Source organism: Symphalangus syndactylus, chromosome 4 (assembly GCF_028878055.3).
Source record: "Symphalangus syndactylus isolate Jambi chromosome 4, NHGRI_mSymSyn1-v2.1_pri, whole genome shotgun sequence".
Classification (NCBI taxonomy): Eukaryota; Metazoa; Chordata; class Mammalia; order Primates; family Hylobatidae; genus Symphalangus; species Symphalangus syndactylus.
In genome coordinates this window covers 17,947,662-17,962,611 of record NC_072426.2, presented here as the reverse complement: position 1 = coordinate 17,962,611, position 14,950 = coordinate 17,947,662, and the positions used below count along the sequence as shown (strand labels likewise).

The following is a 14,950-nucleotide window of genomic DNA, read 5'->3' as shown; positions in this document are numbered from 1 at the left end:
GAAATGGCTTTAAGAAAAGCAATAGGAAAGGTTATAAGCTTGAAATATTCATAACTGCTCTAAAAAATACTTCATAATGATTGCTCTTTGTGCAAGAAATGTATCAAAGAGCCAGAGACCTCATCATCTAATTTCTTACTTTTTCTTAATTAACATTGTTCCCAGACCTCTGCTAAACTCCCGTGTTGAAAGGAAAAAAGTAAATACAGTACAGCAGGGAAAACTGGTTCCTTTCAACAAAACTGTGAGAGAGGCTTGAGCTTTTGTCAAACAGAAAGCACTTGATAAAAAACTATTCCTAAACTATTAGCAACTATATAAAAGCTTTTTATTTAACAGCATCCTCCTGGGAAACTGCGCTGGAATGTGCAGCGGTTCTGAAAAAGCACAAATTTGGCTGAACTGTAAATATTAAGTGCACAGAGGCGAAGCCATTGTGTAGGGAGGGGTGGGGCAGATAGGGTCCTGATTTCCAATGTTGATAGAAGGATTCCAATTTCGTTTGGTATTTATTTTTTCCTACTACAATTACAGTTTTGCTAAGAAAAATAAAATATTGGTTGTGCTCCCATCTGGGTTTCTAATTTTCAGTGTGTACAGACGAGAGAAGACCTCTCATTTACCCAAAAGAATCACCTTTCTGCAATCTCCAGTGCTACTGGACAAACAAACGAGCCCAACCCCACCGCCCACAACTCCCGAGCACTCGGGTCGCCGATCCCGCCTGCTTCAGGTAGCTGGGGTTTGCCCGGTACGCCAGCGGCCCTGAGACGATGTGTGCCCGCAGCTCGATCGTGTCTGTTGGCATTTCTGGGTGTGGATGCTCCAAACCAGTAAACCACAATACAGAACCCAAGCTTGGACTTTGAACCGAGCCCTTTTGCCTAGTTTGCTTTTTCCTCGTCAAGCCAGGATCCTTGCCAACCCAATTCACAGCTTCTGCCCGGGCTGCGGCCCCTCCAGCCACCTGAGCCTGTTCGAGATCGAAGCGCAGTCTGGAGGGGAGCTCAGTCCACCAGCCACTCCAGGGAGAGACGGAAACTACAACTCCCATCAAGCCCCGCAGCCGGCTCCCTCCTCCTCCCTCTCCTTCCCCTTCAGCCTGCGGCCGGGCGGCGCTGGGCTTTTATCTGCGGACCCGGCGGCAGGGAGCCAGATCCCAGCGATCTTCCCCGACGGCAGCGCTTTACCTAGAGGCTGCCGGCGGCCCGTAGCGGGCTTCAGCTCTGCGTCCACGCCAGCCCGGAGCCCAGGGGGCAAGGGGTCTGTCCCGGGCGCACCGACAGGATGGTCATCCGCGTGTTCATCGCCTCTTCCTCGGGCTTCGTGGCGGTGAGCGCGGCGGGGGCGGGCAGCAGGTTGGGGTCGCGCGGCGCGGGTCCTGCGGGAGGCGCGCGGCGCTCGTCACTGCGCGTCCTTGCGCTCAGCGCGTCCGCCCGCGGGAGCCCGCACCCGGCAGGTGATCCATCACAGTCCGTCAACAATGAAGAGGGCGGGGAGGAAAGGTGGGTGGGGGACCCCGGCCTCACCCAAATGCCCACCCTGCCTGGCCTGAAAGGCAGACAACGCGGCCTGAAAATGGAGTCCGAGGGAAGACCCCAGCTCCTGTTGTGTGGCATGGAAATTTGGGGAACGGGTTGTTCAAGAGCTTCGGGGGTCCCCCTTCCCCTAGTTTAGTTCTTCCCGATTTGGGACCTTCAGACTGGTTATGTTTTGCACGGGAGCCTTTTCTGCTGCTTTGGTTTGTTAACCTAGCTCCTGAATGAAGCAAGTTTAAGTGGGAATTGCTCTCTGTCCTCCCTTCCCCGCCAGCAAGTGCATTTGTTTAGTTTTATATCTGCGCAAAGAGAATTAGTAAAACTAGGTTTGTCCTGTTGTGGTAGGATCGTTTGCCTTCACTGTCTTTTTTTTCTTAGGGTGCCATAAATATTTTTACATCTTTATGTAAATGTGTGTGTATGCACGCATTTATTTTCTTTCCACCTGTAATGCTGTGGAAATTTTATCCTGGGGATCTATGAATTGTGGTTTTCTATTTAATTATTTTTAGCTATTCTGTTTGGTGGATGTTCTTGAATTTTTTTAGACAAAATTTTTTTTTTAAAGAAAGAAAAGTTAAATAGCTAGAGATGTCAGAATTTAAGGAAAAATTCAGTAGTTAGTATATTTGACAGCCCACTAAGGGACATAGCACATGTGTTTTACATGATTATTGAGACTTGGTTTGCTTAACCAAGAGTTCAACTATAGATTTAAGAGCCTCCTTTGTGACATATATAATCAAGTAACATCAAAAAATGCATTGTAGATTGCTTAAATTTGGTCTGGTCAGTTGTCTGCCCAGTAGCTCAGTCAGATTTTTCCAAAATTTGTTTCTTAAGTGGGTGGAGGATGGAATAAAATATTGTTTGAAAATCCTTGTAAACCACTGAAGTTTTTTATTTAAAAAGAAACCAACACGATCATACAAAGCCCCTCCACCCCCATTTGTACTAGAAACAATAGATGGGAAAATCCAACTTATCCGTATGTGCAGACATGTTGGGGTCCTCAGACTTCTGACAGTTTCTGGTGTTTCTAGCTATTTGGGTTGCTTAGTCATCCCTGCCTTTTGTAGATTTCCCCACTGAAGCCACACTTCATGTGTTTGCAAACTGGCACTGTTTCAAGGGTAGATTTGTTCAAATGCACTCCTTACTAAGAATGCTACAAAGCTCTTGGTTTCACCACCGACTTGCGTGCTTCAATAATTGTCCCAGTAGCACTATACTGATTATAGAAGGAATGGTTTTTATCCCTTCCACAAGAGATAAAGCCTAGACTACTTTGAGCAAGTCAGACCAAGTCAAGGTAGTGACTTGGCTTATTCTATTAGTAGGTAGTATATTGAGATAGTTTTGGTACTCCACATCTTTGTTTTTTCAGTGCCATTAGCAAATATTTATTGCCTGCCTGCTGTGTGCCTTTTTAACTTTTAAATTTAATGTTTTGTGTTTTGCACATGGAGCTAAAATTAAGAGACTTAAGTTTTAGTGTGGGCCCCGACTAGTGCAGTGTAAGCTTGGATAAGGTGCCTCATCTCTGCCTGAGTTTCTCTTCTGTAGAATGAAGGATTTTCATGGGTAAATCAGAATTGCACTCTAGCTTTAAAGTATTTTGACGTCACCAGGTGAGTAAATGTGGATGAATCCTTGTAACAGCTTCTTTTGCTTGAACAATATACCTACCTATTAGTCTCAAGGTGAATTTCTTTCCTTGGACATTTTACTGTGAAGGCCCAGATCCCCTCAATGCCCTGCCTCGTAGCATGTGTTCTGACATGGTTTCTTTTGAGTTAGAAGACATACGCAGTTACCACATGCTTACAGACTATAAACACTAATTATCTATTTTAATGTTCTGCTGTTTGAAGATCCAGTCTTTTCAGGTTTTAGAAAATCCTTGTTTGTTGAGTCTCCTCAATTATATCTTATATTAATACACAGTTATTCATTGAGTCTCCCCAATTGTAGTTTTATCTCCTATATCAGTACACAGTTTATCTGTAATGTCCATACTTTTAGTGATGTTAAGGTTATGTTCATATGTAAGAATAATGATTTCTAAGAACCAATGAGGGTATTTAGGTCAATTCTTGGGCTGGCGAGGCTAATGGGGCCAGTAGCATTAAGCTATATTAAGCTTTAGTGGCATAGCCATGATGTGTTCCCTCCAGCAGTGTTGGGTTGACTGTTGATAGTGATTCATTTGGTACCCAACTGTGACCAGCAAGTGCATGGGAGAACAAATAATTTGATTCTTCAGTCAGTTTGGTTTTAGCTGAAGTTTATTAAACCGCAGGGAAGGGATGTGACCAGAATTAGACTTAGCCAAGTAAGTCCCAGGATTTCCAAAAAGCTGCTCCGCTTCGATCATCAGTAGATTTAAACAATCTATTTAGAGAAAATCATCCTATTTTCTTCTGATTCCCCTAAGCTCTCCAGCTTCAGCACTTGGAATAACTAACACCAAGGGATGATTCCTCTTTTATCTTCCCTGGCTCCAGGTGAAGTCAGCTTTTACTAGGAAACAAAAGCAATGCCATATTGTTATGCTACAGATACCTGAAAATCGGATTTCTTACTCAACTGACCATGTTGCTATTCATTCACATTGTATTGTAGGGAAAATTTTTGTTCTCAGTTCTAAGAAAACAGTATATTCATAGAAATGTCATTTTAAAATTTAATTTATTCTGGATGTATTCCTGAAAGGGGAAGTCTTAGTAACTTTGTCCAGGAAATATGTGAATATGACTTTTTACTTTAAAAACACTGAAATCCATCAATTATTTCATTGATTCCATCAGTCAGTTATTTCATTTACTCATTCGACAAGTATTTTCTAAGAGTCTGCTGCTTGCCCAGCTCTGTCGTTGGTCTTGTGGGAAGCTAGAGAATAGAGGGTGTGATCTGTGTCTCCAAGGAATTCACAGGTAGGAGATGAGTTGGGAAAGGTAGTAAAGTACAGCCTGAGGACACATGCTTCTTGCAGGAATATTATTCCAGAGATAGAAATAACATAGGAGGCAGAGAGATGCATTGCAGGATGTCAGATAAAGAGGAAATGTGCCAGAAATCATCAAATATGCATGTGGGAGCCTTAGGCAGATGGCAGGGAGAGGAATTGGGTTAGATTTGGAGCCTGGGAGAGAGTTCTTGAGCCCATCCTGCTCAAGATGGAAAGGGGGAGCTTTGGGTGGGACAGGGTAGACTCCTGAAAGAAGACGGAAAGAAGCCCGTGCTGACAAACTCTGTAGTGCTTAGCATCTCAGAGATGTCTTTAGTTTCTGCAGCTTGTCTGCTGCCTGGAGCCTTTTGTTTCTCAGGGAACATGGAGCTGCCTGGCAGTGGGGGAGCCCTAGTTGTGTGATTTCAGAAGAATCTTTACCTTCCTGCTTGCCTTGACTAACATTTCTCAAAAAGTAAATAAAATCTTTTACTCCTCATTAAAGTTCCTGGGCTCTGTTAGAGTTGGACGGAAACCTAAAGATATTTTTAGTGAAGCCCAACCACCTAATTTCTTAGGAAAGGAAATTTAGGCATAGAGATTAAGTGGCTTTCCCGGAAGCCATTTATGTCCAGTCAGTGCAGAGCTGAGATTTCATAGGAAGCCAGATTCCTGATGTCTGGATGCATTCATTCATGCATTGAATGATTCATGTATTCATCAGACAATCACTGAAAACTTACTTACCCAGGCTCTGTGTTAGGTGATGTTAGGTGCTAGGTGTATGTGATGGTCAGAACAGACATGGACTCTGCCCCCATGGCATAAATCAGTGCTGTCTCTCTCCAGAGACTTGGGATGCAAACTGTTTAATCAAGGATAGTGAAGGACTGATGCTGGCTTGGGAGATGTTTCCAAGGGGCAGGGTGAAGTGAGCTAGACATCGGTATATCCCTGGACGTTGGAGAGCAACCATCACTGGGAGCAAAAGATAGAAAGGTATTGGAAGTAAAGTTGGAAATCATGGATAGGAGTTCAAGTGAGGGTGGGTGTGGAAGGGGAACACATGGAAACCATGCTCAGAGTTGTCTTGCTGTTTGCAATTGTAAAAAGTGCATACCTACTGCTTTGGGCGATTTATAACTAATTTATACACAAAATTACCAGGTAAGGTGTTACATCCCCGTGAATGTATTCAGTGAGGCTTCCCTGTGTAAGGACACCTCAGAAAAGAGTTCTAAGGCAGTTAAAGTCAGGATGTGATCATGTAGAATAGAGTGGGTATTAATTCCTAAGTTACTCTAATAACATGGATGACAGTATAACTGGCCACTTGAGGATCTTTAATTCATTGGATCCTCACTGACACGTGGCAGGGTAATTATTATTTATTCCCATTTTCCAGAGGAAGAGACTGCAGCAAGCTGACCAGATTGAGATCATACTCAGTAGGTGGGGGGACCTTTAATCAAACCCTGGTGGGCAGGTGGCTTTAGAGCTGCTAGAGTAGAAGTTCTCCCTGTGGGCTCTGTAGCATCCTGGGGGAATGAGAGTATCAGGGGTACTTCACATCCTACAGTGTGTGGGACAGCTCCGCACAGAGACCTGCCCTATCCAAAATGCAGGTGGTACCCGGTGAACAGAAACAGGGCTGAGGGACATTGGCAGAGCAGGGTATGGAGTGAGGTTAGAGAAGAGTTGGGAGCATACAAGTGATCAGAAGAAACAGGAGTAAGTTGGGGGCCCAAGGAGAGGATGTGGTGGTGATGGAAGGTCAGAGTGAGGAAGTTTGTATATTAGTTCTCTAGGGCTGTCATTAACACAATACCAAAAGCTGGGGTGCTTAAATAACAGAAATTTGTCTCAACATTCTGGAAGCCAGAAGCCTGAGATCAGGGAGTTGATGGGGTTGCTTCCTTCTGAGGGCTGTGAGGGAGAGTCCTTTCCATGTCTTTCTCCTAGTTTCTGGTGGTTTGCTGGTGATCTTTGGCATTCTTTGGCTTGTAGATCTATCACCCTCATCGGTGCCTTCACATTCATATGGCATTCTTCCTCTATGCATGTATCTTTGTGCCCAAATGTTCTGTTTTTATAAGGACACAGCCATACTTAGTAGAGCCTACCCTATTGATGTCATCTTACCTTGATTATCTGCAAACATCCTATTTCCAAATAAGGTCACATTCATAGGTTCTGGGGGTTAGGACCTCAGTATCTTTTGGGTGAGACATAACCTATAATAGCATGCAACATGAGGATTGAAATAAAAAGTCTAATTTATGGAGTTTTTCTCATTTAATTGGAAAGACTGGGCCACATTTCTTGACACTTAAAGGCAGCAGTGGGATATTGAAGTATATGAAACTATAGTCTATGTATGAGGTCTTTTGCTAGAAAATGGGATTTATTAATATCTCAAGTGAAGATCTAACCTCAGTTTTTCTAGTACATTTTAGTATTTCCCAGATTTGATGTGCTTTTAATCCATTCTTCAGTAACATTTAAACTTAAAAATATAATCAAGGGTATGGACTCCTTTATGAAATTAGGAGCTGTTTACCCATTTGTATTTGGATACTTTAAGCATTTCAATCTACTTGAAGAAACTAATTTTTTTTTAGCCAAGATAAAATAATTTATTTGAAAATCAAAATGTGGCTGGGCACAGTGGCTCATACCTGTAATCCCAGCACTTTGGGAGGCTGAGGCAGGTGGATCACGAGGTCAGGAGTTCGAGACCAGCCTGGCCAATATATAGTGAAACTCCAGCTCTACTAAAAATACAAAAATTAGCCTGGTATGGTGGCAGGCACCTGTAATTCCAGCTACCTGGGAGGCTGAAGCAGGAGAATCACTTGAACCCAGGAAGTGGAGATTGCAGTGAGCCGAGATTGTGCCATTGCACTCCAGCCTGAGTGACAAGAGTGAAACTCCATCTAAAAAAAAAAAAGGAAAGAAAGAAAATGTATTTCACTTACAATTACAGAAGAAAACAAATCAAGTTGATTAAGAACTATGTCTTTGAGTGCAGAGAGATTGGTGGTGTTTTATTTCCCTGAAATTCTCATTGACCCAGTTATTCAAAGAAAAGCATATATGATAATGTTTCAAAATTATATGTTATTAGAAAGAAACATTAAGATAAGCTTTAAATTCTGGAATGATACTTCAAATTCTGCAAATATTCTTTTACCCATCATACAAACTATTTTTATTAAGAAAATAGAAGAATTAGAAGTTTTTTTAACTGACACATAATTATACATATTTATGGGGTATCTAGTGATATTTCTGTATATATAATGTATAGTGATCAAATCAGGGTAATTGGCTTATCAGTCCCCTCAAATATTATTTCTTTGTGTTGGGAACATTCAAAATCTCTCCTAGCTATCTGGAAATATCTTACAATGCTATAGAATGCTAGAACTTATTCCTCCTATCTAGTTGAAAACATGTATTTATCTTTCTGTCCCTGGCTTATTTCACTTAATGTAATGTCCTCAGGTGCATTCATGTTGCAATAAGTACAGGATTTTATTCTTTTTATGGCTGAATAATATTCCATTGTGTATATATATCATATTATCCATTTGTGTGTTCAACACTTAGATTGATTCCATGTCTTGGCTATTGTGAATAGTGCTGCAACAAACATGGGAGTGCAGATACCTTTTTAATATACTGATTTCCTTCCCTTTGGATAAATTCTCAGTAGTGGGATTGCTGGATCAAATGGTAGTTCCATTTGCAGTTTTTTGAGAAACTTCCATACTGTTCACTATAATGGCTGTACTCACATACTGCTTCCCACCAGCAGTATATGAGTTCCTCTTTCTCTGCATCCTCATCGCATTTGTTACTTAGGGTCCTTTTGATAATAGTCTTTCTAACTGGGGTGAGATGCAATTTCATTATCGTTTTGATTTGCATTTTCCTGATGATTACTGATGTTAAGATTTTTTTTTATCTATTCGTTGGCCATTTGTATGTCTTCTTTTGAGAGCTATCTATTTAGATCACTTATCCAATTTTAATTGGATTATTTATTTTTTTTTGCTGTTGCTTGGGTTCCTTGTATATTTTCAATATTAATCTTCTGTTGACACATAGTTTGCACCTTTTCTTGCATTCTGTAGGTTGTCTTTTCACTCTGTTGATAGTTGAGGAAACTAAATTTTGACGTATATTTATAATATGAAAAACAAGGTGGTTTGCACATTGCAGGAAGACTCATGTAAGATGGTGTATTGATTTTTTTCTGTTTTTCAATTTTTAAAAATCAAAAATTGAAAAGGAAAAGAGCTATTGATGGTGAAAAACTCAGCAGGCAACAGGAAGCAGTGTGAGATATTAACTAAACTATTTCTTCCTTAGTTATTTTTCATCTTTGATTTATAAAAAGTTCTTAAATGAATTGTGTTTTTTTCTATCAAATTAGAAATGGGTGACAGAATAGAAAAAATCTAGATTCATAGTGAATATTTCACTTTCTAAAGTGGAAATTAGCATGACTTACTGATCATTATATATGGAAGTTTAAAATACTTTATTATGTGCCAGGTGCAGTGGCTCATGCCTATAATCTTTGCACTTTGGGAGGCTGAGGCAGGCAGATCTCTTGAACTCAGGAGCTCGAGACCAGCCTGGGCAACATGGCAAAACCCCATCTCTACAAAAAATATAAAAATTAGCGGGGCATGGTGGCATGCGCCTGTAGTCCCAGTTACTTGGGGGGCTGAGGCAGGAGGAGTGCCCGAACCTTGGGAGGTCGAGCCTGCAGTGAGCCGAGATTGCGCTACTGCACTCCAGCCTGGGTGACAAAGTGAGACCTTGTCTCAAACAAACAAACCCCAAAACCATCGCCACCACCAACAAAAATACTTTATTTTGAAATACGTATTTTAAAATGGGGTCTAGAAATTATTATTTCACCTGCTAAATGTCAGTTTTTAAAAAAATCACCCTCCAAGCTCTAAACTCAGGAGACACTTTTAGGCTTCAGGAGTTTTTCAGCAGGAATTCCTTTAAATGGGTATTATTTTAGCTGGAGAGTTAGAGATTTAAGTTCTATTTAAGCCACATTCCTGTATTCATTTTTTCTGTGATTAATTTTATTTTATACTGTTTATCCATGATGCAAAAAAGAGGTTAGCCTTAAAAATTTAGTGAACATTTTCTTTCTTCTGTGAAATGGCAAATGCTTGTTAACTTTTGTGGGGACTCTTCTACTTCAGGTTATATACAGTTGCCTTTTGAGGGTCCTCCTTCTAGTTTTAGCTTAAGAACGTATCAATGAGCCTTTCTGTTTAGTGTTTTTTAGATAGTGATGAATATGTGCCATGTCTTAGTTTCTGGGGGGCACTGGGGTGGCTGGGAGGAGTAGGGCAGGAGGGGAGGAGCTGGAGATTGGAAGCCTGTACCAGCTAGAAACTGCACAACCCAATTGAAGGCAGTGCAGTTTCCCTTCTGTCTCCCTCTCTTAATAGGCTTATCTGACTTCATCTGTCAGCACTGGCTAGTTTCTCAGGAACTGGACTGTGGTAATTTAAAGGGTTAGTATTGCTATCTCTTTTATATTTGATTGGTTTTATTTTCTAACTCTAAAAAAGAAATAAAGCTTGGAAAAGCACTTAATTGAATGTTTCCCTTCTGGCTCATGACAGCTTTGTGGTGGGATGGAAAGCTGAACTCAGATGCCAGCATCCAGGCGGATGGGGCCCCACCTCCCTACAAACTTATGCACTTTTAGGCTGGCACAGCCTCTGGGACAATTTGGGAACAATTTGTTGGTCACCTTTGTTACTACTGACAGCTTATTCCCAAGGGGATCTGACTCTTTTTGAGCTGGTTCAGTATTTGGCAGAACTCCAAGGGGTTGTTTCCTGGAGCTGACCCCTGAAGTGGAAGGTATCCAGCAGGGTGTGTTTGCTTTGCTGTGGGGTCTTGGCGGGCCCTCTGCCAGCATTGCTTCTCAGCTCTTGGAGCAGACAGGGAACGTTGGGGTGCGACTGAGGGCAGGGGGTTCTAACTACTTTAGGATGTGTTTGCCATTTCCTACTGGGTCATGGCTCAAATCTGAAATGACTTTTTGTCATCTTCAGTCTAGTGGCTTTAAGAGTGGAGGACTGAGAGTAAGAGACACACAATTAGGTGACTTGATTGACAGGTCAGTTCAGTGGTATTTGGTAAATGCAAATATAGTTAAAGTCAGCAGCTATTGCTACATACTGATCTAATATTAAAAACAAAACAAAACAAAACAAAAAACCCAAAGAGCAATAAGCATAGCTTTTGAGTTATCTTGTTTTCCTTCTGCATGTTCCACAAGGCGTGGGAGTGTGGTCTTCTTCATTCATGACATTCCCATGTGTATTAAAGCTCAGTGGTTCGCTCTCTTGCCCTTTGTGTGTGTGTGTGTGTGTGTGTGTGTTTTGTTTTAAATCACAGTCTCTGCTTATCTTTCGCTGGTTCTCTTTTAATAATTATGTTCATTAGCACAGTTTCTTCAAATGGGAATTGGCCACCTTTATAAGTAAGCCTGGGCCTTTCATTGATGGGAGTTTAGATTTCACTGTTCTTTTATGAGAAACAAACTGCTTACTAGCCAAAATAAATGTCTGGGTTGAATATGCGCTGATTTCTTTAATTCTGGAGTCAGTTTATGTTCAACCCATGCACCTACCTCTCTGTCCTGACTATGGGAATCTATCATTAGAGAACAGTGTTATGGTTAAGGCAGGGGCTGAGTCCAAATCCTAGCTCTGCCACTGATGAAAGGCATGACCTTAGACAAGTAACCTTAGCCTCTTCATTTGTAAAAGTGGGATAGGAATGGCATTTTATGCATAGAAAAGCTCTTATGAGCTTTGAATGAATGAATGATTTTGCATTAGGCATTTAGCTGAGTGCCATGACATACTGAGTACTCAGTGCATGTTACCTACTTTTTCTGTATCATAGTCATCTTCAGTAGTAGTAGTAATAACAGTAAAAAAAAAATCACGATGACCTTGAACTGTGTAAGTTCTTTAACAATCCAAAAATTATATACAGTACATACTACTTACTAGGCTGAGAATGCATACAGGTATAATTTTGGGAGAGATTTTAGTAAATTTAAGTGTAAAGGGCTTTCTACTTAAACGTATAAGAACATTATAATTTGAGCAGGCCATTCACCAAACATACTATTTAGTTAGAGTTCTGCTGTAATGTTTGGATATTTTATAGGTACATGGCATGTTGTGGATGACCCATTCAGATCATATTTTCACTCCCTATAAAGTGCTTACTACTATGCACATGGTCACTATTCTTTGCTATACATAATACAGTCAGCCCTTGGTATCTGTGGGTTCCATATTTGTGGATTCACCCACCTGTGGATCAAAAATAATAAGAAAAAAAGTGGACAGTTGCATCTGTACTGAACATGTACAGACTTTTTCTAGTCTTCATTCCCTAAATAATATAGTATTACAACTATTTACATAGCATTTACATTGTCTTAGATATTATAAATAATCTACAGATGATTTAAATTATACCATGTTTTACATAGGTTATATGCAAATACTATACGACTTGATATAAGGGACTTGAGCATCCAAGGATTTTGGTATCTAAGGGACACCAAACATACTGTGTGTGGTTTTTTTAGAGCCCTGGCTTGATTTAAGGATTGGTGAATAATGTATAGATTTCATCCCAAATGACAACTCTGACTGTTGGATAGTAGCTGCCTGGAGAGCCGGGAGAGAGGTTTTGGAGCCTTGACTGGGATCAGCAGGAAAACAGTGCGATTGATTGTTGATGCCTGCCCTGGTACCAGAGAGAGGATCAGGGCTTATGCCACCTATTTGCCATCCCTGCCTTAGACTTCATGTATTGAGACTCTGTCTTTCAGATTCTTGTAACTGATATAGAATATGTTGAGTCTGTGAGTAACAGGGAAAAGGCATATGAAACACCAAGTTGAATTGATGGATATCCTCTGCAAACATCATGCCTTGTCTGTCACCCCAAATTTGGTGGGGGTTGGGGGCAGTGAAGGGCCAGGATTTCTGTGTTTAATGAAGATGAATGGAATTTCCTAGAATCCTGACTGTGAATCTGAACACTGTGAATTTTGAGTACCTGTGAAACATAAGTTGGGCTGGCAGATGGGCAGGTAGATGATGGTAAAAGCAGTAAGGGGGCTTTGTGGAAAAATGTGGGAGACAGGAGAAGGAAAAAGACACCTGGAAGAGGGGACCCATTGTGCTGAGCCTTGGAACACTGAAAGGGCAGCTGAACAATTACTCTTTATCTGTGTGCAGCAACGTGGTACAATATTTACTTTATGTCATTTCATCTTTACAATGGTCCTACAAACTATGATTTCTTGTACTCATTTTACAGATGATAGTGTTGAGACACAGGGTAATTAAGTAGCATGTCTAGGATTATTCAGCTCAGTGGTAAAACCTAGAGTCAAACCCGTTTCTTCTGATTTTGCGCCTGGTGCTTTTCTTATTGCCCCACATTGCTTACCAGAAGAGCCCCTGACCAAGAGACTGGTGAGAACCTGGGTTGTGCTATCGCAACAAGCATGCTAGAATAACAGTGTCTGAGCTCAAGCTGTATAAAGAGAGGGAATTGTGCAGGACTCCTGAGGAGTGGCTCCAGGGGTCTCCACTCAGCTGCTGAGCCGATAATTGTAGGCATGATGTCCTTAGAGCATGTGAAAGCAATGGCTTTGCTTCTTCAGAGACTGATGGAAGCTAAAAGGAGTGTGATTTAAAATTGAAAACTAATATTTCGTGATAATAATAATGAGTACCATTCACATGTGCAGGCAGTGCTAGGGGGCTTGCGTTTGTTATTTGTATTCTTTAAAGTAACTTGGTATAGTAGCTGTTCGTAGTTACCCTGCCTCCTCACAGAAGAGTAAGAAACCCAAACTTTAAACAACTTGCCTTGTCATAGAACCCAAAAGGTTCAGATAGCCAGATCTGTACCATCTTCTTCCTATAGGCCATGTCCCAGAGGAAGACTTCAGAAGTTAAAGGAAACGAGAATAGGCAGTGCTCCGAAGAGACTGTTTAATGTTTTGTTGGATGTCCTGAAACTAAATGTATGATTTCCTTCGAATGTGGTTCTCTTGCTGTGTGTGATAAAGTTGAATAAAACCAACTTGATGGGTTGAACTGGAGGGAGCAAGATTGGATGGGAGGGCAATAGGTAATACGGGGAAAGAAAGGTTGGCCAGGATGGCTGTAACCCAGAGATGGGGTCATAGGCAGAGATATTTAATATATTGGGGCCTTTTGAGCAACAGATCCATGGGGACAAATGGTTGCTGTGGAGGTGTGCGCCCTCATCCTTTATGTCTTGAACCCTAGGTTACTAGGAGAAATGTTCTCTATGGGCTGATTATGCCCTGTTGTATGCTCTGCACAAAAGTGTTCTTGTGAGTGGAAGAAGTTTATCAATATATTGCAGCCTACTGAGGGAGTTGAATGCAAGAGAGGGCGTAGAAAGTAGGAGGCCAGAAGGGCCTGGTGGAAGGGAGGGAATTGAGGGTCTGGGGGAGTGTAGACAGCCTCCATCTGTAAAGGGAAAGATTCAGTCAACATACACAGGTAGGGAGGAGGTCTGCAGGAGTGGTCAATGAAGCTGCTGTTTACACTCTTCATCTGTCCAGTTTAATTGCTCCAAGATCATTGTGCTTTGTTTATTGTCAACCATCTCTCTAATATTAGATTATTTATATGTAAGTTATTGAGAGAGCCTCATAAGCTTGGTAGATAGAAGAAATTTGTGTGATGCAAGGGCAGTGATGAGTAGAAAATGTAGACTCTGCGGGCAGAAAGACCTGGATTTGAATTATAGATCTGATACTCTAATGGGCAGGGTGGCTGAACACGCCTTTTTACTTCTCTGGATCTCAGAAAATCTACTTGTAAAGTTGTTGAAGCTTAATGAAATAGCAGCCATTATTATTATTGAGTGTCATTTAAATTTAAGTTGGCAATAATTTTCTGATTTTTTTTCAACTTTAAATGAGCTATAAAGATTTAATTAAGGAAAAAATAATGTTCAAATAATCAGATAATAGGTCCTGAGTTGGCCGGGCGCGGTGGCTCACCCCTATAGTCCCAGCACTTTGGGAGGCCGAGACGGGCCGATCACCTGAGGTCAGGAGTTGGAGACCAGCCTGGCCAAAGTGGTGAAATCCTGTCTCTACTAAAAATGCAAAAATCAGCTGGGTGTGCCAGCGGGCTCCTGTAATCCCAGCTACTCAGGAGGCTGAGGTAGAAGAATTGCTTGAACCCAGGAGACGGAGTAGGTTGCGGTGAGCCGAGATCGCGCCACCGCACTCCAGCCTGGGTGACAGAGTGAGAGTCTGTCTCAAAAAAAAAAAAAAAAAAAAAAAAAGGTCCTGAGTTAGATGGAACATAGCCTTAGGAACACCCCA

At 41.4% G+C, this 14,950-nt stretch overlaps 1 protein-coding gene across 1 annotated transcript in view; it reads left to right on the top strand.

Moving 5' to 3' along the window:
• Nucleotides 1–708: 708 nt before the first annotated feature.
• Nucleotides 709–14,950, top strand: part of SH3BGRL2 (SH3 domain binding glutamate rich protein like 2) — a 77,050-nt gene continuing 62,808 nt past the window's right edge. Inside the window, exon 1 of the mRNA XM_055274186.2 lies at nucleotides 709–1,332. Coding sequence (XP_055130161.1) covers nucleotides 1,288–1,332 — 45 coding nt within the window. The 5' untranslated portion in view covers nucleotides 709–1,287. The remainder of the gene's footprint in view (nucleotides 1,333–14,950) is intronic.